The sequence below is a fragment of the Chroicocephalus ridibundus genome, chromosome 1, assembly GCF_963924245.1.
Source record: "Chroicocephalus ridibundus chromosome 1, bChrRid1.1, whole genome shotgun sequence".
NCBI classification, from domain to species: domain Eukaryota; kingdom Metazoa; phylum Chordata; class Aves; order Charadriiformes; family Laridae; genus Chroicocephalus; species Chroicocephalus ridibundus.
The window spans coordinates 168,402,656-168,426,892 of record NC_086284.1 but is presented as its reverse complement, the minus strand read 5'-3'; the positions used below and the strand labels follow the sequence as shown (position 1 = coordinate 168,426,892).

General features: G+C 38.5%; 2 protein-coding genes across 3 annotated transcripts in view; one reads left to right on the top strand and one right to left on the bottom strand.

The window, feature by feature from the left end:
- Positions 1–242: 242 nt before the first annotated feature.
- DEPDC4 (DEP domain containing 4) lies at positions 243–15,874 on the bottom strand. The gene is made up of 9 exons (XM_063323919.1): positions 15,768–15,874; positions 14,502–14,931; positions 13,818–13,969; positions 13,069–13,255; positions 10,519–10,745; positions 7,736–7,878; positions 7,394–7,519; positions 5,259–5,337; positions 243–2,928 (listed from the first exon to the last, which is right to left on the bottom strand). Exons 1-9 carry the CDS (start codon positions 15,838–15,840, stop codon positions 2,711–2,713), a joined length of 1,635 nt encoding a protein of 544 aa, XP_063179989.1. The 5' UTR covers positions 15,841–15,874; the 3' UTR covers positions 243–2,710.
- A 110-nt stretch (positions 15,875–15,984) lies between these two features.
- The window catches only part of SCYL2 (SCY1 like pseudokinase 2), a 40,865-nt gene continuing 32,612 nt past the window's right edge, over positions 15,985–24,237 (top strand). For both annotated transcript variants that reach the window (XM_063322721.1, XM_063322720.1), the window contains exons 1-2: positions 15,985–16,132; positions 21,003–21,207. In XM_063322721.1, the coding sequence (XP_063178791.1) occupies positions 21,083–21,207 (125 nt within the window). In that variant the 5' untranslated portion in view covers positions 15,985–16,132; positions 21,003–21,082. The remainder of the gene's footprint in view (positions 16,133–21,002; positions 21,208–24,237) is intronic.

Sequence of the window (24,237 nt, the reverse complement as noted above, 5' to 3'; positions counted from 1 at the left end):
TCCTTCCTTTGTAGGTGGCATCACTTTTCTTTGATAAGACTGCACTGCAAAGCACCTCTAGACTAAACTCTTCACTCTGGAGATTTTATACTTCAAATACAAATTCATACTGGTAATTAATTCGATAGCTCTATGCTAGAAATCATAAATAGAAATGAGTGAAAGCGCCAAGTTTTCCTATCAGATAATTCTGTATGGAATAGTGTTAAAAAAGTGATAGACCTTCCTAAAGTCCAATAAAACTTTCTTCATTTTGGAATGTAACTGAAAGCGTAACAATGAAAAACAGTAGTTTGCAGTTCACCAAACTTGTTCTGTTCAGCAGGCCCTTAAAGGTAAAATATCACATTTCTTTCAACAGAAGATTAAAAGTTTGTAGATCCTCCTGTTAGGGTAGGTTAATAAAATAGGGCTCTCAAGATCTCTTCCTTTCCATTGCAGAACGAGATCAATCTTGACTCGTCCCATGAGCTGAAGGAAAGCACCGGGCAGCTATAAACTCCTGCTGTCCACTTCAAGCATTTCCTTGCCCTTTGATACCTGCTTCTACAGCCGCAGAGCTGTCTCTTCCCTATGAAAGCACTATTAAAGGATAGACTGATTCACCGCTTTTTATACAATGTTTTATTATCATCTTTAAATTATCACAAGAAAATTCTAATCAAGTCACAAAGTGCAAGAACTTGTTTTTTTACAAACAATTTTTCCCAAAACAATTCCCAGTTACTCTAGCCTACAAATTACCATGTCATCACCTCTCCCTCTTACCCAGTTCAGTATTTTGACTGAGACCCAGTAAAGGGACTGAAAAGAGAGAGAACGAAAACCAAACTAAAAGCCCCTTCTCCCACTACTCAACACCAGAAGCACTTAATCTGGAAATACCTTCCTGTTTACAATTCTCAATAACCTACTTCTGTACGTGCTCCCTCTTCTGGGAGAACGATGAAAACCCCAACACGGGGCTAGAAAAAAGAATATGTGGCCCTGTAGTCTAGCAATTAGGCATTCACCTCCAAAAGGTGAAACTTGGTCTTTCCTCCTCCTCCAGAAATTGTTTTACATTGGACAGTCACCATTAAATAACAAGTGCATAAACAGGGACACATGGACAGATTTCAACTACATTCCCTGACTTCTAATAGGGCCAGGTCACTTAAATAAGGCCACTTGAAATATGCAAATTAACACAACCTATTACCTATACACATAGTTGATTATATCTAACAGTGTAACCATTCCAATTTATAAAAGAAAAGAAAACAACATTTGTTTTCAGAAAGCTTTGGTATCTTGGTAACTTTGACCACGTTTTAAGAGCAGCTGAGGATGTAGATACCTAAAGAACCATATTCACAAGAGAAAAAAACCAAACATGGTCATAGCGGAGCTAGTCCAGCCAAGGGACCGTGAAAATGATAACAGATTGGAGCATCTGTCATACAAGGATGAGGCTGAAAGGCCTGCGATTGTATACCCTTGAGAAGAGAAGGCTCAGGGCAGGGAATAAAGACAACTGAGCCAGGCACTGCCCAGTGAAAGGACAGGAGGCAAAAAACACAAGAAATTCTACCTAAACGTAAGATGGATTTCTTTTCTTGGTTTTCCCCACCCCCAAATACTGTGAGGCTGGTCAAACTCTGGACCAGACTCAACTGAGAAGTTGTGGTACCTCCGGTCTTGGAGATATTCTAATTTCAACTGGAAAAGGCCCTGAGCAGCCTGCACTAATTGACTCCACTTCGAGCGGGGCGGTGGGACTAGCCAGGGGTCCCTTCCAATCTCAGTTCTGTTTCTATGTCCAATACATGATCAAACGGCTGTCATAAAGCCAGAAGAAGTAATTTAACCCCTATAACATTATATTGCATATTTATTTAATGATTTGAATCATGATTTCCTTGTCAATGTACAGTTAACCATCAATGCGTCAAGACAGGCCAATGTGCTTTCTAGCTTTACGCTAGGAATCCATAAGCGCTATCAAAGTGTTTAAGGTAACAAATAACTGGACACTATCAAAGTATCCTCACGTTAAAATAAATTGCTTAAGTACACTGAGAGATCTAAAACAGGATTATTATTCCTCAAGTTTTTTTTTCAAAACTTAGTTTTTTACTTGCTTTTGCATAATTAGCAGAATAGCAGCAGCTCAGTCTGGCAGGGTGGGGAAGGAGCAAGAGGCTGTAATTACTGACTGCCCGCACACACAGCTCCCCAGCCTAATCAATCCTGCCCGCCACCGATTCAAAACCCACTGACCCACTCCTAACCTTTTTGACATACTTTGTACACTTCTACAGTCTTCACAGGAGTCATCATCTACAGTTTAAGATTAGATTACGGTTAAATTATGAACTACAGATAGAAAAGATTAAAAGCCTTCCTGGTTACGAACACCAGCGTGGCTCTGAATGCAGACTTGGTTCAGGTAGAAAGCCACGGGGTTGTGGGACAGAAGGAAAAAAGTGCCGATCCCCAAACTCAAAGCAGCACAAGCAGTGTGCCATTATTATTAACTTAAAAGTAATTAAGTACATTTTGCTTAAAAGAGATATTAATTAGAATTAATGCTTTTTAGCAGCATACTAATTTTTATGCTTTCCTGTAACTGAAGATGTGAGGACATAAGAAGAAAGTGGTTTGTATCACAAGCAATTTTCATATGCATCCCCCTTTTAAGAAAAAATAAAAATGGTTGCATTGACGCCTACACATTTAGAGTACAAAATTCACATGTAGTTTTACAACGACTACAATAGATGAGAGAATGGTACTTTCGGAATTCTTTAATTATCTTCTTCTTCTGCTTCAAAGGAATAGTGGGGTCATTGTCTATCTCTTGAACCAATGCGAGAAGATACTGATTTGTTTGTTGTTTTTGATCTTCATATTCTTTAGTTGTCACACGCTGACAGAAGGTGAAGCCTTTGTAAGAAATCAGAGGTTCAGATTAAGCTTAATGCATCATGCAAGAGCCCGATTAAAAAAAAAGTATGATCAGAAACATAGGTGTATCGATAGTCCAGTTCAGACGTGATTAAATCGTCTACAAACAATGTGAAACCCATAGCCTCCCACTGAGCATAGACGAACATCTAAACATTAATTGCAAAAATAAGATTGATAAGCAGTGTTACAGTTGCAATATCACAGATGATTTTGTATTGCAAACAGGCCTGCAAGACAAAGAGCCAATACAGTTCTTGCAAACAGGAGCCATAATGAAGAATGCTACATGACAAGAACGGCACCTCACAGCTGTCATGATCCAGTGATTCCCTGCAAGTGGATCAGATCCGTAGCAAGGTCCAGTACATAGCGCAAGTGAATAAATACTTGTGAATAAACACCAGACCTCTGAATTCAGGAATATGATTCAGGAACTTCTAGGTGACTACACAGCTCAGCATGGTTTGGGCACCAGAAGGAGAGGTGACAAACAGGCAGCAGTTCACAGTGAGGGCAGAGCAGGGAACTGGAGCCTGAGAGTTACGTAACTTAAGCACTACTTAGCTACAAAAATGTTGTGAACCTATGCAGTTGAGCACTGCCCTGCAAGGATTCAAGCCCCATCATTGGACAGGTGAGTTCCAGCCTGAGGAAAGGCTGGCATTCAGCTATTCCACGTTAGTGAGCAAGTTGGTTGAACAAATGTCAGTTGCCAAAGGGGAAAAAATTCTTACTGTTCCTTCTCTACAAACACCATCTTCTTAAGGCTTTGCATAAAGAGTGGTAGTAACCTGAGCTGCCAGAGTTTTCACATGGACCTGTCCTTCCCTTCTTTTACCATGAGTCTGTCAAACACCAAACGTGAAATACTTTTTATGGTTTAGTAGAGTCAGATCAAGAAAAGACAGCTCTTTCAAAAGGGAAAGCTTTCAAAAGGGTGAAGAGATTAACTCTTGAAACTTCACGGTGGATTCTTTAGTCCAGTGGTTTCAAGTGGCTAAAACCAACCCTACAGCTCCTTCAGTGTTTACAGTATTTTAAATTTCCAGCAAACCTAAGGATTACCTTTCTGCAATAGACAGACCCCTTTTCTTGTCAGGGTCCCTTCCTGCTCTCACCCGCACTTCAGAAGCTCACCAGCTAAGACAGCTCAGTAGCTCCCAGGAAAGACTTTCCTCCTGTGTCCTCCATAAGAAAAGGGAAAACAGGAATATGCCATGCTGGAGAGCTTGCAATCAGAACAAACTAGCTATTTCAACAAGTACATAGAATCTATATGCATTTACAGATTGAAACTCCAAAACTTAGAATCTAGTGTGGGGTTTCTATTTTAATCATCTGTTCAGTGTGCAGATGGAAATGACAAAGGTTCCAGGAATACCCCAGACAGACAACTCCTTCCTTTGTTGCTCATCCCCGTATTCTTTGGCTGCACAATATGTGATACTCAGAACACTGAACTGGAAGCAATTTGGACACATTCCAGAACGCAACACAGATGGTAAAAGAGTCTGTACCAAAACTACTTCCCAGGAAGCTGCTGTATTAAATATAGTATTAAACAGCACAATAAGTTACAGTATTATTCAGTTCCCTAATGGTTTCTCTTCAATGTTTAAGCACGTAATGCACTGGCAGTACAGAAGTCAAAAGGAAGAAGGTAAAGAGTCAGAGAGAAATTCAATTATTTAAGCCAACCCTTTTAGTCACAGTGCTGAAAGGTATTTTTGGCATCAAGGCCAGATGGAATGTCAGCTCATAAAACAAATGAGCTGGAAAACACATACACACCAAGTGTCAAATGCCATCCTTTTAGGCTATACTAACCTTCTGTAAGTCTAAGTCTTAATAAACTTTGTGCTTACCCAGAAAAGGAAGAAAGTTCTTCAAAGCCATACAGAATCAGGTCTGTGCTCAAGACATCTATTAGAACCCCAAACTACTGAGCTCTATGAGAATTTTTAGGTGTCTTGTGGCAGAAATACAAGAATGCTGTTCCTAAATATAAAAGTCATATCACAAACCAAATTGTAAGCATGCCACTTCAGGAAGCACGTTTTGCATCAATTTCTCCAGAAGTAATTATTTGGTACGTAATGTGTTCAAACTAGATAATTAATAGAATCCTCCTCCTTTAATATTCAGAGGTCAATGTTTTGCTTATAGCAGATAATTTAATTATTTGGTGAATTAGCCATTAGTCGCTTTAATGCTTCACTTCTAATAACGAACGTAGCCTATGCAAAACTGAGATACATTGGTTTGTATAGAAAGGTTTATATAAAAATGTGTATCATAGCATCTACCTGAATCAGTATCTGGATCTTGTCCTTCTAGCAAAGTCTCAAGTCTCCTACTAGTTAGTTCCAGAAGAGTTAAAGGAGTCTGAAAATACAATCCGACAAAGAAAAAAAAGTCACAAAACTAATACTTCTGTATTTTTGAGAATCTAAAGCATTCAGATGATCAATTTTTAAAAAAAAAGTCACATAATTAACTGCAGAAGAATCTATGCCTACATTTATTCAGGTACACATTCAAAATCTCTCAAAACATTGCACTAAAACACATATATGTATGTTTATTCCTGATATTGCTGGCCAAAGAAATAGGAGGCAAGATATTCTAGATGTTGTTTTTTACTGAACTATTTTAAAAACCGTAGTGTAGACCTTGAACTGATTTCAGCTTATATAATACACAACCGCAGTTGTTAAAAGAGCGAGTCACCATCCACTCTGCTGTCACTGCTATGAAGTAGTGGGCACTTCATTTGTCAGATCTGGCTCCATCTCCAATCATGAACCAAAGCCCCAACCCTCATGTCAGAACCCTTAATAACAAAAAGAAAAAAAAAAAAAAAACCAAAAAACACCTAACCAAAAATATTTGCCTTTGGCTGTATATTAACACATACAAAACTCGCAGTAATCACTTGACACTTTCAAACTAAACTGGAGCTAATTAAAAAAAAAATGTCTCCCATGTCTCTTTAGCTGAAGTCAGAAGTGGAAGTGAATGTATTGTATAAGAACTAAAAATAATATTTTACTGAAACCAATCAATGTTTCTGTGAGGCTTATTTGTAACTGGACGATAAATGTCTAGAGCATTTTACAGCTATCTTGCAACAGCTGAGTTAATTAGTTCATCTCTAGCTAGTTTAGTGTTTTAATGGGGAATTCTATAGTTAAGGAAAACAGTAACAAAACATCACAACTTTAATGCACTGGTTGAATTCAGAAAGTCAATACAGGGGCTGAGAAGGTTGTATTTTTTCATGTGTGACAATATGATGGAATTTAAATAAAGGAGACTATAAAATATATCTATATTTAGATAACTGATCAAGTTAATCAGAAAGGCCATTTCATTTTGTGGTTCTACTTATTTTCTTTAATTTAGAAGTTAACATTTCAAAATACTAAAAGGAACTCTTAAGAGTTGTCATAGCTGTACACCTACATTGGGGCACCAGAATATGCCATCCTACATATCACTCGAGTATGCAGCTGAATTCTAAAGGAGAAAGACACTAAGAAGCCTGAGAGTTTAGTAGACAGCCATCAGAAACAAGGTGCCAAAAGGCCTCTATAAAAATTTCTTAATACTTCAAATATTTTCTTAACACAAATGATGCAAATAACAAGAGAGGTATTATATATAAAGGATTGCAAAGCTGTCCTCCACAGATTGAAATAGCTTCTCACCCTACTTGACTGTACTATTAAACTGTATGTTGTGGTTTCAGTTGGGACAGTTAACTTTTTTAATAGCAGCTGGTATGGTGTTATGCTCTGGATTTGGGATGAGAAATACTTTTAACAGTGCACCGGTGTTTTTAGTTGTTGCTAGGCGGTCAAGGCCTTTTCTGCTCCTCATATTGCCCTGCCAGCCAGCAGGCTGGGCGTGCACAAGAAGTCTGGAGGGGATACAACTGGGAGAGCTGACCCCAACTGACCAAAGAGCTATTCCATGCCATGCGATGTCATGCTCAGTATATAAAGCTGGGGAAAGAAGGAAGGGAATGGATGTTTAGAGTGATGGCGTTTGTCTTCCCAAGTAACCATTCCACATGATGGAGCCCTGCTTTCCTGGAAATGGCTGAACACCTGCCGGCCCATGGGAAGCAGTGAATGAATTCCTTGTTTTGCTTCACTTGCATGTGCAGCTTTTGCTTTACCTATTAAACTGTATTATCTCAACCAACAGGTCTTCCCTCACTTTTACACTTCTGATTCTCTCCCCCATCGCAACTGAGGGCAGTGAGCGAGCAGCTGCATAGTGCTTGGTTACCAGCTGGAGTTAAACTATGACATTGCAACAGATGGAATATTAAACTCTGCTCCTCAGAACCTTCATCTCCAAAAAGGCACTTCACGGCATTTAACATTTAAAATGACAAGGCCAATGAGGTAACGAAAAACCTTGAAAAAGCTACCTTGAAAAGCTCGGAGTGATTGTCCATCAGAAACTGCGTCAGCAGTTCCGCCTGTGGCTTTGACAATGTCTTATTGTGTAAGATGAACTTTGTGCAAGTCTTGATGATCACCGATCTGTTATCGAACTAGAAAAAGAAGATCTCGGAATTAGAATTACTTGTAATGTGTCAGCAAAGACTAAATACAACAGGATGCTATCAGTGGGAAGAACATCTTGATATTTGTTTTCAAACAAATCATATTGGAAGGCAGTAAACAGAATACTTCTAACTCTGGAGAAAAAAAGTTAGCTTTACTATTGGAAAGTGCTATTTCCCACGCTAAACATAACAGTTACTTACTTGTTTTTGTAATTTGTAGCCCTCTGATTCAGATGCAATGGCTGTGAATGTCAGGAGTCTATGTAGTTCTTCTCGGATATTTGGTGCTAATAATTTTAAATAAAGTTGTGATGCCTCTAGAGCTTGATCTGTTTTTCCTTTTTCTGCAATGGAGTAAAAAAGCATATCCAGTGCAACTGTTCATTTTCAGAGTCAAGAATACATATTTAAATTCTAATTTAAATCCCATTTTTGCCCTTTTTTTTTTCCCCTCCAAAGCAGGTTTTCTCAGCAACTACTAAAACCTTTTGATAAGAGCCAATACAGAATTTAATCAATATAAGCTTAAAACCTTTGTCCCATACCTAGTCAGGGAACACATGTGTTTGGAAAATATATACAGGACAGTACTGTGTTCTGTGTACACTGTGCAAACACTGAAGTGATGTTTGCACTGTTTGTGTTTAAACATCTTCGTATTATATTCCAGGATTAATCTCAAAGTAATTAATGAGATGAACAATTCTAACTTTCTCTTTGCTTTGAAGGTTCGTTTGTTTTTTTGGTGGTGGTTGGTGTCCACCCCTTACATCTGCCTTTTAAAGCCATTCTAGTTAACTTCACTTTGAAAGTGAGGAACTATCAAAAAGCCAAGTAATTTTCTAAGGCAAGAGCAAGATGAGGGCAGATACAGGAACAGAACCTATGTATGATTTTCTGGCCTCTGTCCTATTACTGGGACAGAGATTATATTTTACAAGAAATAATCCAGGACCTTCAGGGGTGTACCACAAGCCATTTGAAACCATCTTTGTTTAAAAAGAACACCAAAAGAGCAATTAAGTGACCTTTTTCCAAAAGGAGAGCAACAAAAGGCAGGAAAGAGAATGGCCAAAGGACACGATCAAGACAGGTGAAAGTGTGGATATGAAGACTGGAAGTGAAATCACTGCTAGAGGAAATTTTAAGAGTTTGTCTGATCCGTGATTAAAGTTTTACTGAAGTACTTTAAAAGACTGTAGAAAAAAAGTTCCAATGTAAAAAGGTTCAATAAACCATACGGACTAGTCTGACCAACTGCATTCATCTGTTACATAACTAAAGCACTCTAGATCTGTTCATTTTAAAGGCAACAAGCACAGCAACATGTTTGCCTTCACAACAGACTTGTATTTTCATCCATCTTACACTAACAACTGAGGAAAACACAGTTATAACTGTATATACATCGATAACAAAATGAAGTTGTACTTTAGCTAACTGCAGCACTTCTCAAATTAATTTTGAAAGTGTTTTAAATATGTAGATGTTCATAGCTAGTTCGAGCTCTCTCTTGCACTAGAGTCAGAACAAAAGCATTTTATCAAGGTAAAGTTAACTGCACTGGATTCTACTTGAAAATTATTACTAGAATCCAAGTTGTTATTCACTAATGACCATAATCTATTCCATAGCACCGAGAGGGAAAAATGGTTGTAGAATAGTTAAGCACAACCTCCTAACAGTGATCTAGTACTAACTAGAGCACAGCTGAGAACCCAAGAGCATAGACTGATATACGCAAACAGAGAATCTTTTCCTAATAACTTTACAGCTAACACTTCATCGAAAAGAAATAAAGCTTGTGAGTTAGTCTTACTTAATTTGGAAAGATGACAAGACAAAAGCACGAATAAGAACGCAGAATAGCCCTGGATATTCATGGGTCATGTACTTTAGATGAAGCAGATACTTAATAAAGAAAAAACCTACAGGCAACTAAAGCATTAAGAGTAATTCAGCATAATTATGACACTGTCTTTTCTCTTGCCTACAGATTTGGCTGTTTTGATTCTCTAATTTAGTAATACTGTATAAATATTAGTTTATATGAGCTTTGTATTTAAAGTGCACGTATGAACTATAACATCTTTAACATAAGTGAACATTCAGCAAATGTTACCAGTAGTTAAGTCAGTTATTTCAAATTAGCATTGTTTTTTTGTGGATGGGTTATGTAGTTTTGCAATAGTTTCCCTTTTACAACTTTCATTATAATTTCATTTTTTTTTTCTCCTTAGCAAAATACTACTGATAAAAATACTGCCTTTTGTATTTTCATGAGCTTTTGGACACAGGATCCAGCACTCCGCTTCAGTTTTTACGCAGGCCAGCTGTGCTCCCATGCCAGAAAGCTTGTCATAGTTCTCTAATAACTGAAACTTTTGATAACGTCCATAAAACCTACAGAACCAAAGAAGCAATGGGGTTTATTTAGGGTAGGATTAATCTTAAACTAGTATTAAAATTAAACCCTTCTCTTTTACTTGTGAGCGTATGTAGGGAGGGTTTTTTTGGGAGTGAATCACAATGTCAATAGCCCCTTTTATAATTTTTAAAAAATTTCTATTACTAAAAAAAAGCCCTAAATCCAGAATTTACAAAACCTTATTTTGATTTTACTTTTATGTTATTAGTCACAAGTAGCAATAAAGGAACTTCTGACTAGAAGTAAGAAATTTTCACAATGAGAGCAATTATATATGGAAACAGGTTACCCACAGAGGTTAGTGAATCTCTATCCTTGCAAAGTCTCTATCCTTTTCAAAATTCAGCTGGACCAAGCCCTAAGCAACTTTGAAATTTGTCCTTGCCTCGAGCAGAGGTTCTGACTAGCAACCTTGAGTGTTCCCTTACAACCTGTAAATTAAAGTGCATCTGCAATAGCATTGCAAATGGTGTTATGATTCAAACAATTAACGCTTAGTATGTTCCATCCTTTACACAGCTTTCACTTGCATTTTTTTGTTCCAGGTTGCTCTTACCTATAAGTTCTATAATTCCTGAATGAATATCGAGATCCTGAGTGGCAAGAAGGGAGTCCTTCTTTTGACTATAATACTTTATTATAATATCAAAAAGAATCTTCTTGTATGTATTCAGACTGCTCGGTTTGTTAGTGCTTTGAGGTAACTGCTGACTAACCATCACTATGAATTGGTCTGGGAAATACTCCAAGCATTCAATTGCCGCATAGAGCCATTTGTCAAGCCTGTAGAAGGAAAAGTTAGTTTTAGTGCTTACTTTAAAGGATTAAATAAGAATACGCAGAGTATTTTAAAGAAAATTAGACAGAAATAACCATGCAGCTATAGTCACATATTTGAACCACAGCATTAAACTTGTTGCTTATTAAGCAGTTTATGTAATTTATTTCGCCATATTAGTTCAAGGACCTGCTCAACATAAGCCACTTCCATAGTTCTCCTATGCCACAGGCAATACACCTGAGGTATGCCCAGATCAAAACAAGCTGCACTCGTGCCAGATTGTCACTGACCCCAGGACACTTGCCTGATTCAGCTCGTATTTAAAAACCAAACACCACCCCACTATTACAGTAACACACACGATGACAACCCACCAGGGCTAACCAGAGTGAAAAAGCAAGGGGCTGAATCTTCAGAGAAAAGACACAAGACAATTATTTTGAAAACAGAGAAAAGTAAAGATAATTTAAGTCATAGAATCATAGAAATCCCAGAAGACTGTGAAAGCAGCTTATTATATGACCTACTATAAAGGCATGAGTTTTCTTAAGCATTTGTTGCCTATATGACTTAACTAAGGGATAGAAAGTGTAAGGTGAATCTAAAATTCAGATAGACAACTCACTGTTCAAAGAGGCTGGGAAGTCAGAGGAAAAGAGTCACTAACTTAATCATTTTGTCCAGAAGAAATCTAAAATCATAGAACTGTGGGGGGCAGAGAAAGAATTACTTTTGTCTGACTCTCTGGATATAAAATAATTTGAACTACATCAATAACTCATGAGAAGATGCAAATATTATTTAAGATCCACAGAACCTTATTTTTATGATGGAGAGCAGAAACAAAGATTTCAAACTAGCTGCTGGACAGCTAGGTAAACACGAACTTTTGTTAGAACTGCTGCACCCAAAAAGGACTGTATAATTCTTGGATGCATAAATGTGGCAACACAATAAAGTAGAAATAGGATCATGGCCTCCCTTTAGTTATGATTCCATGAGCAGAGAAATCACTGCAAGCAGGATTTGATTGCAGTTTTTAAGTACCTACGTGGACAGCAAGTATTTGATTATTTCAAGTATAATATGACACTACTTGAAAACTGAAGACAGAAAATTTGAGATATAAATTATGCTTACTCCCCCACCTTCATATTGGGGGCAATTAATCCTACAACTACTTGTAATACTGGTGGCTATTCTTCATACCTGGAATTTTCCATTTCTCATGCATGCTATAAGCCAGATGTAAATAATACACTGTTTACAAAGATGCTACTCCAGCCCCCTCTTAAGTAATTGTAAAGTAATAAAGCAAGCATTTAATTTTATTAACACTCATCTGAGATATTAGCAAACGTTAGAGGCACTTGACACAGAATAATACAGAGTAAGAATTACATATGAGATACATTAAGAGACATAAACCCACCAATCACGCAAGGATCAAGTACAACAGAAGTATAAAGCTCAAGAGAAAGTGTTTGTTAAGCTGTTATGGGAGGAAAAACTTGTGGACTTAAGATGCTACCCAGCAATAAATGTAGTTTGGAACGAGGAGTTTCATTAGCTTATATAAAACTCTAAATACATTAATAGTTTCTCCCTAAAGCAAGAACAGATAAAAGCTGTAAGAAAGAGTCTCTTTAGATACACAGATCGACCTCAGTCTCACCAAAAGGTAAAAGTTGTATTGATTTGACATAAATAAGCCTTACTAAGACATATACACATGAGGAGCCATGCCTTGACATATTCATTAGAAGTACATGCTAAGATAGAGATCAGCCCAAGTGAAATCAATGGGAACACTACAAAAATAAGAGAACATTTAAGGAAAAGAACACTGACGGCGTGCAGACGCTGTCACTTTTATATTCCTATGATATAAGCATTCTTCAGTACTACAGCTTAGCTTCTCCTTTTCTGTTGCTAACAATAGATGCCTTATTGACTTTACATCTTCACAGCACCACCATCAGGCACTGGGACAAACAAACAAAAAAGCGTCACAATACATTTTTTTCGAGTTCTAGTAGCTGCTATAGAGACCTAAGAGTGAAGTGTCTCGTCTAGAAACTAGGAGTGTTTTCGATACTTGAGGTTAAAGTTTTAATGTATACTTAAAATCCTCAAGTGGCCAATCCTAAACATATTTTTGTGAGTTCCCTTACCACTTCTGAAAGGAAGTCAAAGGAAAGTACATTGATGCCACTCTTGCCTACAAGTGTAAGAATGTCTATTTTGTTCATTTAATACAAATCTTTAATCAAGAGTAAAATCAAGCATTTACTAACAAATCCATTTTATAGATGTATAACTTACTCAGGCAAGTTTAAGCTACATGTAACCTCTCTGTCCAGGAAAGTATTTGAGATAATTAGGTCTTCTTCTTTGCCAAAGCAGTCTGGTTTTGTCTTCACTGAAGACACCAAGATATCTTCCAGAAGCGGAACATCAATTAACTGCAGCAGTCGTAGCAGAGTTTGCTGTTTCCAGACATCTTCTATTACTGATACCATAAACAAACAAAAAAAGACCCTCAGAAATAAGATCTTATGTAAAACACTAACCTTTGTTTTTACTCACTCAAGAACGTTCTAAGTGTTCAAAGAAAATAAGGTAACAGCATGGTGTGAAGTTTCTGCGTTGGGTAAGAAGGGATCAAAATAGGAATGCTAAGAAAGAAGGCTTTAAAGAGAACATCTCTCTCCCCCATCATATTAGAATTAGTAATAACCTACTCTAATCAGTAATATGTATACGAAAAGACAAGTGAATAGCAAAGGAATCGTATAATACAGATGTACTTACTCTTTAAAACCTATTTCCTTCTGAAGTGGTATTTGCATAAATAAATAGCACCATCCTGTAAAAACTTAGTGCTGTTTTGTTTCCTTCAGTTTACTTACTATGAGCATTTACCCACTTAGCACTCATTTAGCTATTTTGTCATTAGTGACATGTTAAATTCAGGACTCTAAGGGGCAGTGTTTAACAGAAATGAGGTACTCAACTCCAAGTAGATACAGTGAAAAACAATCAAGTTTTAAAAAGAAAAATTCAATCCTCACCTCTTTTTGAAAGCAGATGAGTTGGTTCATTAACCATGATCTTTGGAGGTAAAGATGCATGAACATTTATTGATTGAAGAAGCTCCTCTACCCTCTTTTTATCATCTGCTTCTAATGCTAAGGGGTTTGAAAGTGTTGTTTCACACTTCGTTCTGCTTAGGGGGAAAAAAAATTAAATATTTTATGTATAACAAATATGATCAGGACACATTTATCTTCCTGTCACTTCCTAAATTGATGCTAAATCAGGACTTCAGGGCTTCATTGTATCTGGGTTCTATCCTGCTGCTACAAAACCAATCATTCACATCTGCGTTGTGGAAAGGGCAAGAATATTGATTCCAAATACTGTTTATTAGTTCCATTTCTTTTACCAGCTTCCAGAAAGTAGCTCATTCATTCTAATTCTCAGCTTTCAGCACAACTGATTGCAAAACAAAATTATTCCTAGGCTCATGCTACTGTGACAGACTCTATTCTAAGTAACAAAAGCCAATCAAAGCAGTTTAAGATTACCAAGAAATATTAGGTAGCATCTGCAATTGAAGCATGACATTTCTCAAAACTGGCACATAGCTTTCAAAAGTCTCCAATACCTGGGTCAGACAGGCATGACTTCACCTACAGTTAACTCACCTTAAGTTTAAAAAAGAAATAATAATCAGATAGTTCAGAATAACTCACTTGGAACTTGGTATTTTTGTCTTCTGTTTGCAGATTTGCTCAGTAGACAAGCTCTCATTGTCTTTATTCTTTCTCAGAAGAAGAGGCGTAAGACTGCTATTTACAAATCTATAGAGACTAGTGCTTGTGTCTTCAAACTCTGTTTCTTTCTCGTTCTTGAATAAGTAAAGCTTTGCTCCAACTGGCTCAAACACCTTGTGATCCATCAATGCTTGGCATACACGGACTCCTTTCAGCCGAGAAATATCATTACAGCTCAGGTACATGCTTTGCATAAGATGGCTCAGTACCACATCAACAGCATTTGAGCCGGTGAAACAGTTTTTGTAGGTTTTCAGATGTTGTCTACGTCTTTTGATTTCCACCTGACTGTGAAGAGCATGAATAATACTATTCCACAGCTGAGTTGCTTGAAAAGGACCATCACAATCTGCAAAATATTTATATGAAAAATATCTGCAAAATATTTATATGAAGCTTTATAAGCATCTGTAAAACTTTAACATTTTGAAACATATTTTTACTCCATGAAATTAGTTATAAACATATAAGTTTATATATATATATATATAAATTTTGCAGAAATCAGCTTAGTGTTACAAAGACAGAGAAAGGCAATACTTCATGAATCAGTCCTTCCGACTACAAGTCAACAGAAGAGAACAAAAAGACACTAAAAACAGGTGAAGAAGTTTTTTTTTTATAATTACTACACATACTGTATGTATGTATAGATATAGATTAATTCATTACAGAACGGCTAAGGGTCACAGGGACCTCTGGGGTCCACCTAGTCCAACCTCCCCTGCTCGAGCAGGGCCAGCCAGGACCACGTCCAGACAGCTTTTGAACATCTCCGAAGGTGGAGAGGTCGCAAGCTCTCTAGGCACCAGCGAGAGGAGCTTAGCTCCGCCCTGTTTCTCCCCCCCTTCAGGTACTTGCAGACATTGGCGACATGAGCCTTCTTTCCTCCAGGCCGCGCACTCCCAGCCTCCGCTGGGGGAGATGCTCCTCCAGTCCCCACTTCCTCCTCCACACACCACTCTCACCTCAGCAGACGACAAACCAACATTCGCAACACATTAAGCCTGCCGCCCCCCTTAACCACGACTTCGGGGGGGCGGTGGGTGGGTTACAGACAGAGGAGGCCCCTCTCTCCTCTGTACAGCACCTGCCCCCCGCACTCGCCCCTCTACAGGCCCATCCCACGGGCCCCTCAGAGCTCTCCCCGCCGAGGCGAGACAGGGACGACCCTCCTTCCCTCACCTCGCCGCCGCCGCGGCTCAAGCTCGCTCTGACTCCGCAGCCTCCGGAACCGCGGAGTCAAATAAACCGCCATAGCGGCGGCGGGCGGAAGCCGGCGGCCTGCATCACTTCCCGCCCTCCGCCACCTCCCCCAGCCACCGCCCCAGCGCCGCCCCTCCGGGGCGGAAGTAAGACGCCCTCCGGCCGCCCGCCCCCCCCCCCCCCTCCCGGTGCTGTGGCTGTCGCCGTCGCTATGGAGTAGCCGGAGCGGGACGGGGCCGAGCTGGAGCCGGAGCGAGAGACGGAGCCGGCGTGACAGGTGGCCCGCCGGGGCCCACAGGGCGACGGGCAGCCGGGCGCTGCGCCGGCGGCTTCCAAGGGCTCAGGTGAGAGGCCTGTCCCCCGCGCCCCGGGGCGGCAGCGGCTGCCCGTGGCCTAGTGGTGTTGCGTGGGGCGGGTAGGGCCCGCCGGGAGTCCGGCGCTGAGGGGCGGAGGGGAAGGGGGCCGCCCCGGAGGGCGTGAGCGGGGCCTGGCGGGGACCGCGGAGCTGCCGGAGCGGGTCACCTGCCCGCAAACGCTGGTGGCCTCCGCCCGCCGCTGCCGCAGGCAGGCTCCCTCCCTCCCGGCTGCCCCGTCGAGCCGTGAGCGCAGTCACCGGCCCTCCGGGCAGCGGGAAGGAGGGGGCTCCGTCTGCGGCGCGAGTCCGGTCTTACTAAATAACAGCAAATACTTCGGGGCGGGGGGAGACGGGTACGGGACTGGCCCGTGAGAGACAGCCCGGGGGTCTGTGCAGCCGTGTGGATTGTCAGCAGGCGGCAAAGAGGTCTCGTTCCGGGAGCTTTTGGTAGGGTTTCGATTGCAGCTCAGTACAGAAATACTGAAAAAAAAAAAACCAAAAACAAAAAACAACAAATCATGAAGGTGACTTGCAGCGAGGGCAGCTACACTGTGCACAGCAGCACATCGTTGCGTTTGATCCTCCTGGTGTATTTGTAACGGATGCAAAAGCTTTATTGTTCCTGAAAAATGGTGGTGGTGTGTTTTGTTTTTTCCTTTCCTTTTTTTTTTGTTTCGTGAGACTCAGTTGTCCCAGCACCTATTTCTTCATCCTTGTTTGGGTCAGATCGGTGGGGAGGGAGTTTGGGCCGGGTGGCATGAAGCACCCCTGCACCTGCCTGGTTCACAAAGCAAAATCCCGGCCCGTTACAGGTCAAAACACGGGCAGAGTGTGTGATGCACCACTGTACAGCGTGCACCCGTATCCATGCACCAGATGAAGCTATGAATTAGTTCAAAGATAAATTAATAGTTTTACATCTTGCTATTGTCTTACACAAGTGAGAATTACGGAGTGGTGGGGAATCCTTGTTTCGAATTTATCTTTATTTCAATATTTTGAATGTTTTGACTAATTTCTTATTGCTGTGTTGGCTGTTGCTTACTACCTTGGCAGGTCGATTAGGTTGTCGTCGTGCTGCCTTACTGTTGCTGATGTACTTAAGCATAAAGACTGTTATTGATTGCGAGGGGAATTAATGAAAACAACACATTGACCATCTGTATTTCCTTTTAGGATTAGTTCCAGGTTTCATGGACTTAGTATCAGTAACATTAATATTACCCATGAAGTTCAAACAGGAAGAAATCAAGGTTCTTAAATATTTATTGCATGTCCTCTGTTGCTTATCTGAACACTGTTACTCTTAAGATCTTGTACTTTTCTCATTTATTATCTTTTAAGTTGAAATGAAAGTTTCATTGTGGGTGACTGACTTTCTTGATTATCCTGTCATTGTTAATTTTTCTATAAATAGTAGTTCGGTCTGAAAAGAACTGAACAAACCAGTTTTTATACAGGTGAGAACTAAAGTTGCATATTTCAGATATGGTTAAATCATCATGATTTGTGGTATTATAGATACTACCCAAAATAGATATATTGGGGGGGCATGGATTTTTTAGGTACGTTCTTCCTGTTGACATATATTGAGTTTTTGCTGAAATTGGTAATAACGATTGCTTTTATAAAGCAAAATATGCTATTTTAGATTACAGTCCAAATGTTGACGTGAGGATTTCTACAAATTTACAGTTAGATGGACATAAACTTAAAACCCAGTCTGCTTATTGAGAAGTAAGTTTCTCAGTACTCCTTACTCAGTAGTTAAGTTAAACAGTAGTTTGCATACTGTCAAGCTGGAGAGGAACAGGTTGGACAGGGCCTACCGGGCTAGATTTTTTTAAATCCTCACCCTTCAGACAATGGAATGCTGTTAACATTCTCACCTAGTGGCTTTTCCAGGCTTCTCGCTGTAGTGAATCTGTCACCCACAGCAGAGGGCACTTCTGATTTATTCAATACTACACCATTTTTCTACCACCGATATAGTGGCTCCCTTTCAGATTTAAACAAAGGAATTTGAACATGCATGCACATGCATTTTCTTTATCATATCTCCGCAATTAATTGTGCAAAGCATCTCTAGTTCTGAGAGTTCTAACACAAGATTGTGTTGCATTGACACTAGAGAAAGTCTGATGTCTGGGAGTAAATGAAACAATGCAAAAAGCATGAGATTTAAAAACAAATTAATTAGATTTGTGGTTATCTTAAACTTATTAGGATCGATCTTATAGTCCTTTAGCGTATAGAGCATGCCCTGTGGAATAGCTGCAGAATAAAATCTTTGAGAGCTGGAAATACCAGAATACTCCACGATCTTTGTTTCCACCTATTTACAGGTTAATGAAAAGTTCCTTTATACAGGGATATTAGCCAATGTCTGATAGCTGTTTGGTCTTGGGCTGCATAGTTAGGAATTGCATGCATTTTTCCATAGCACAATTCATAAAGTAAAATTAATATATTGTAATAAAGTGTCACATAATGTAATGAAATTAATTAGTAAAGGAATTGTATGTTTCCATAATTTATTTCCAGCTATGTTCTCAACAAAACACTTAATACAGACCAAGCAATTACATAATTATTCTTAAGATTATCTCATTGTATTCAGACTTAGCTTCTCATATATAAAACTCATAGTCCACACAATTAAGACCAATTCCACCCTGAACGTGCTTGTAGTCATATCTGGTTCTGCTCCCGAGCAGTCCTGTTGAAGCCATAACTACTATTTCTGATTTTAAAGTTGAATATTTGCAAGATTGAGATCTGTGCAGCTGGATACCTTCCTTTTTTATAATATGTTTTCTTAAAACTTCTAGTCTGGTTCTTCATTTAGTAGCCGATATGGAAATTGGAGAAATATCTGTGGATCTGCAGCATTAGTGTATTACTGCATTTTGCTATGGAAGAGTACTGAAGGTGGGATATAACTGCAACAATAGTCAAGACGGAGCAGCATAGCTGTGTTTCTTCCCGCACTGTGGTAGAGTTTGCTTAGGAGTAGGTTAATGCTGTTAGACACACCTGTACTGGAGTGAATTGTTCAGTGACTCATATAACTTTTTAAGAAGTTTTCTTTAGTATGTTTATTACCTCTTCTAGAAAACACGTCTGTCTTTCCAGTTTAATACTAATCAGTTTATTTGTCCTGATTTCTAATGGAATCAGATCTATAGTACCAGGGGGAGAAGGTGTGCATGTCTAAATAACTTTAGTGGGCTTGATTTCAATCAAGTTTGACTGAAGTATACAGGTGTCAAAAATAAGTTGCTACAGGTTTTGTGAGACTAAGGAGCTGTGGAAAGGAAACAAACTCCATCTGTGTATTGAATGTAGAAGAAGCTGTGGCATAAATGCATATATTAATAGACACCAGATAATCTATGTAGACCAGAACATTGCCTTATAAATGTGTATAATACAGTGGGAAGGGCTTTAATTCATACAAGCAAGCATCTCACATCACATCAGAAGGACATTGGGGCTGATTAGACCCAATGCTCACTGGATTGTTTGTTAGTTCCTTCTACTTCTTTTGTCCTTGTTACCGTGACTTGGCAAACATCATCTTCATCACAACAACATCTTGTCTCTTCCATTTGAGTAGGAATGACATTCTCTATTTTTCAAAGAAATAGTTTTACACAAATTATATGCCAGTGAGTTCAGTTATGGCAAATACGGTCATAAATGAAAGTCGTATTTCTGTAGATTTTGCTACATTTGCTGCTATCGGTTGAAGAAATTTGTACTCTTCACACCTTATTTGAAAGAGCATGTGAAGAAATATCCTTAAATGTTGCTTTTGAATATACTGCATAATACTGATTTCAGAAAATCATTTCTTCTTGCATTCTCTCTCCATCTTTGCTCACACTGATAAGGAAGATGAACGTCTATCTCTTTTTTTTCACTGTTTCTTTCCTGTCTTCATTTTTCTTGTGTATCCGTTATCAGAGAGACAATTGTATAAATGGGACATAGGCTTCACGACTTCTATCTTGCAGAATTGTCAAGTCATTTTTTTTGCACTAATTATGACAACTTAGGAAACTGTGAAAGTACACAGTACAGGGGAAGATGAACTAATTGTGAGCTGCAGCAGTCTTTTATCTCCTAAATTTGGAAGGTGATGTAAAAAACTTCCTTGCACAACTTTGTTAAAATAAAGCAAAAAAAGATGTTTTCTTGTTTCCTTCCTCTACAGCAGCTGATCGGCTCATTAATACTTAGGTCATACAAATAGTAATGTCAGCCATCTGAATTTTGGGCTTGTATTTTGACAGACATAGTGTAGGAAAGAACACATTTTTTAATTGTCTTCTGTGTAATACACATCTATTCTTTTGCTGTTCTGGGATCTTAAGCAATCCTTCCCTTCAGAAAATACATAGTTCCATAAGCACTGGAATTAAAGGAGCCCAGTTTCCTTTAGATTTGGTTCTCTTTGTTGGTTGATATGGGTAGACAAGGTGTGAACCTTTCCCTTCATGGGAGCAGTTTATAGATTTTCTGCTTTATTCAATGACCTGTTTTCAAGAAATGGTTGAATTTCACAGTCCTTAATTGCTTTACTAGATCAAAAGAAGTATGATCAACAGACTCAAAAGTTTTGGAGGAGGAGTAGAAACGATGACATATAATCCCCAGATGTGTGTGCAGAGATATGTGTATGCAGTGTGAATATGTATAACTGCAAAACTATGGAAGTTATATTTCAGTATCCTTTTTGTGGGTTACTCCTATATCGTGTTGCATCCTTGGTTAGATGTTTTTTAATAATACAGTTTTCAACATGTGTCTTATGTTGAAAGAACTGTGAAGCTTTTTTTTCCTTGTCTTTGTAGGATAATACGTTGGTGTACAATTGAGACAATGGAGTCCATGCTGAATAAATTGAAGAGCACCGTTACAAAAGTAACGGCTGATGTCACCAGTGCAGTCATGGGAAATCCTGTTACCAGGGAATTTGATGTTGGCCGACATATTGCCAGTGGTGGTAATGGTCTTGCTTGGAAGATTTTTAATGGAACTAAAAAATCAACAAAACAGGTGGGTTGTCAAGTAAAGACCTAAGTTTATAAGCATTAGATAACAGACTGATAGGTATCGGTTGGTAAATGGCATTTAAAAACAAAATCCAACTGGAAAGTCTAATGCTAAGGGTAAGTAAAATGAAACAAAGAACTCAACATTATTTAAATACAATGTTCTCAGCTACATAGGTGATAATTGCTTTAAGCCTTCACTGCTGGAGAAAGAAGTGGTTCTGCATTCATAGCATACAATTTGAGACCAAGATCAAGAATTAATCTGAGTTAAAAGTGATCTGACAAGAAGAAAGAAGTTTGTTTTAACATGGATCACTTCCCCAGTTTATTTTACCTTGCAGCTTTTTTTGGCAGCAGTACTGGCATGTTACAGTCTAAAATAATCATGAAGTGTGCCATCGTTTGTTTGCAGCAAAAAAGACTAGTTCTTTGCTCGGCTGCCATACAGAAATTGAGGGGTTAGAAATGTTAAGTCATGAGATACAGTAACAGGAAGGCATGGGATAGAGGAGGCGGCTGTGGAGGAAGCGAGTTGTGCCTTCCCCGTGCTGCTTTCAGATCAGTATTGTTCCCTTTTAGTTTCCTTAAAGTATTAGTGTTTAGAGCACTAGTATATAAACTTCTGACTCACTGTAAGTCACATATGTTAATGAAAGTGGGATTGTGACTTTGGAAGAAGGTTTGCCAGAAATAGAGTATAAGAGCTGTTATTATAGGAAATGATTTTATTGTACTGGAGAAACGTGAAAAGTCTTTTTTCAAACTTAGAAAGGAAATAGAATTTTCAACAAGTAAGTAGAAGCGTTAATAAGTTATGGCCTTCAGTTAAACTTGATGCTGAAGTGATGTGAAGTCACTTAGACAACGAATCAGCTTGCTACAGATGTATCAAAAAGAAATGGACGTAAAGGAATAACTTTGGAAAACATGTATACAGTCTGTTAGATGATAGGAAAATAAACTGTAGCAAATAGAGAAGAAATATACTATGCAGAATAAATAATCTGTGGAGAATATGTGACAGAATCTGAGTAATGCTAAGCAGGTACTTCTGCCACACTCTCAAGCATCTGTTTAGCTGTTGCAGAACTCTATACATCTAGTATTTACTGAATTTACCCAATGTACCAATTGTTTTTTTTTTTTAGGTCTTATTCAACTATACAAAGACGTGATAACCTTGAAAGTATGGTAGTTTTGATAGGTTTTGTGCAATTACTGTGCCCAGTAAGCATCTTACCTGTAGCAGGTGTAGCTTTAAAGTCTGGAGAGTTGCAGCAAGTTTCTTTCACAGCCTAACTGACAGAGTGTATGTAACTTGGTTCCTGTCGATCATGTTCTTCAAGCTTTGAATGGGTATTCTGACCACTGATTTTGTAGAGTTTTAGTTCAGGTGTTGCCACACCTGCAGTATCTCTGTAAACCCTAGCTAACATCTGTGCATTTGTATGCCATCAATAGTCATTAAAAATACAGCAGCAGTTGTACTGCAAGGAATTTTAGATGGCCAGTAATTTCACATACAATTACCATTCATTATTAATATTACCAGTTAGGTAACATCATGTCAGCATTCAGTTTGACATTGCAGAATAAAACTATGCAGCAATACAAACAGGTTATGTTGTTTTGTGTTGCAATATGTCTGTTCTTTAACACTATTTTTTATTTCTTTTGTATGTATCTTTTGAATGTTGGCTGGGCAATATGGAAGTGGCTGGCTGTCATTTTCCAAGTGGTAGCAGTTACTTGTGAAGTGATGCACATATTGGCTGTAATGCAAGTGTGTATATCTAATTTGAAGCTACAAGCACTTAGCTTTTTTACGGTAATGTGCGTTGTAATCAGACAAGCAGTAGGTAAACGCTTAATAGCCTGTGTTGTTTTTGCTTTACACCACCACAAGTAATAATTTAGGTCATTGTAGTCAGATATAATAGCTAAATTTGGAGTTTTAGCATTACAGCAGCACAGCTGATCAGAAATTTTTGTTCTCAGGACAAATGAAAGTCAGCAGTCTTACAGAAGTTGGTCGGTTGAAGTTAAGATTTCAAGTATGGATTCATTTGGTTTTTATTTTAAGTCACTAGACAGTTACAAATATTCCATTTCTGGTGACAGTAGATTTGTATGATTTTATTCCTCTTTTCAGAGTTCTGCCTGGTTCCTGCCTTGCTGCTTTTCCTGGATTTCTGAATGTTTACATATTTATTTTTTTTTTAAATGTGTCTTGTCTTTTCTTGCTTACTTTGTAGGTGACTGAATAACAAGGTAACAGAATGAGAGGAAGTTACTTAACCTGTGTGCATATGTTTGTCTGGTGCTATTTGATAGCTGATTTGCTGCTGTTTGTTTGAAAGATTTATGAGTCTGGTTATACGTGTATACATGAAGTAACATGTTGTTAATTTTACAGTATATGTTTCTGCTCGTCTTGGATTTTTTTAACTTAGTCTTTATGCACTTATATTTTTTTCTGGCATAATTTGTCACTTGGCCTTTTTTCTGCTTGGAAAGTGTGATCATAAAGAAATAGATAGGGTAAGGTCACTTAATGTTCTTTTTGGCAGCTCAGTCATAAAAAATAGCAGAATTAAGGATATAATGGTTTTCACTTCAAGACTACTGTAGTTGTGTTTAACTTTTATTGTGGTAGTACTAAATATATTAATGGTAGTAAGTCAGCTTTCTGTTGTTTGGCTCTGCTTACAGCAGCTTTGAAATGAAAGCTTCCTATTATTCAAACTTTAAAGGCTAATTCATTTAAAAACTGAAATAGTTGTATTGTATACCTTATGACTGAAACAAACTGATGGGAAAGTAGGGTTATAAAAAAACATTGGCAAGCTTCTAAAAATAACCCCCCCAAAATCTGGAGGGAAGTCTTTTTCTGGCAAAAGACCAGAGTAATACTGGAATGCTTTCCAGTATTTTTTAGCTCAGAGACTATTTTGCTTTGCACAGTGGGAGGTTTTGGTAAAACATCATGTGTTTCATATTGAGTTACATTTGATTATTCATTTAAAAAATG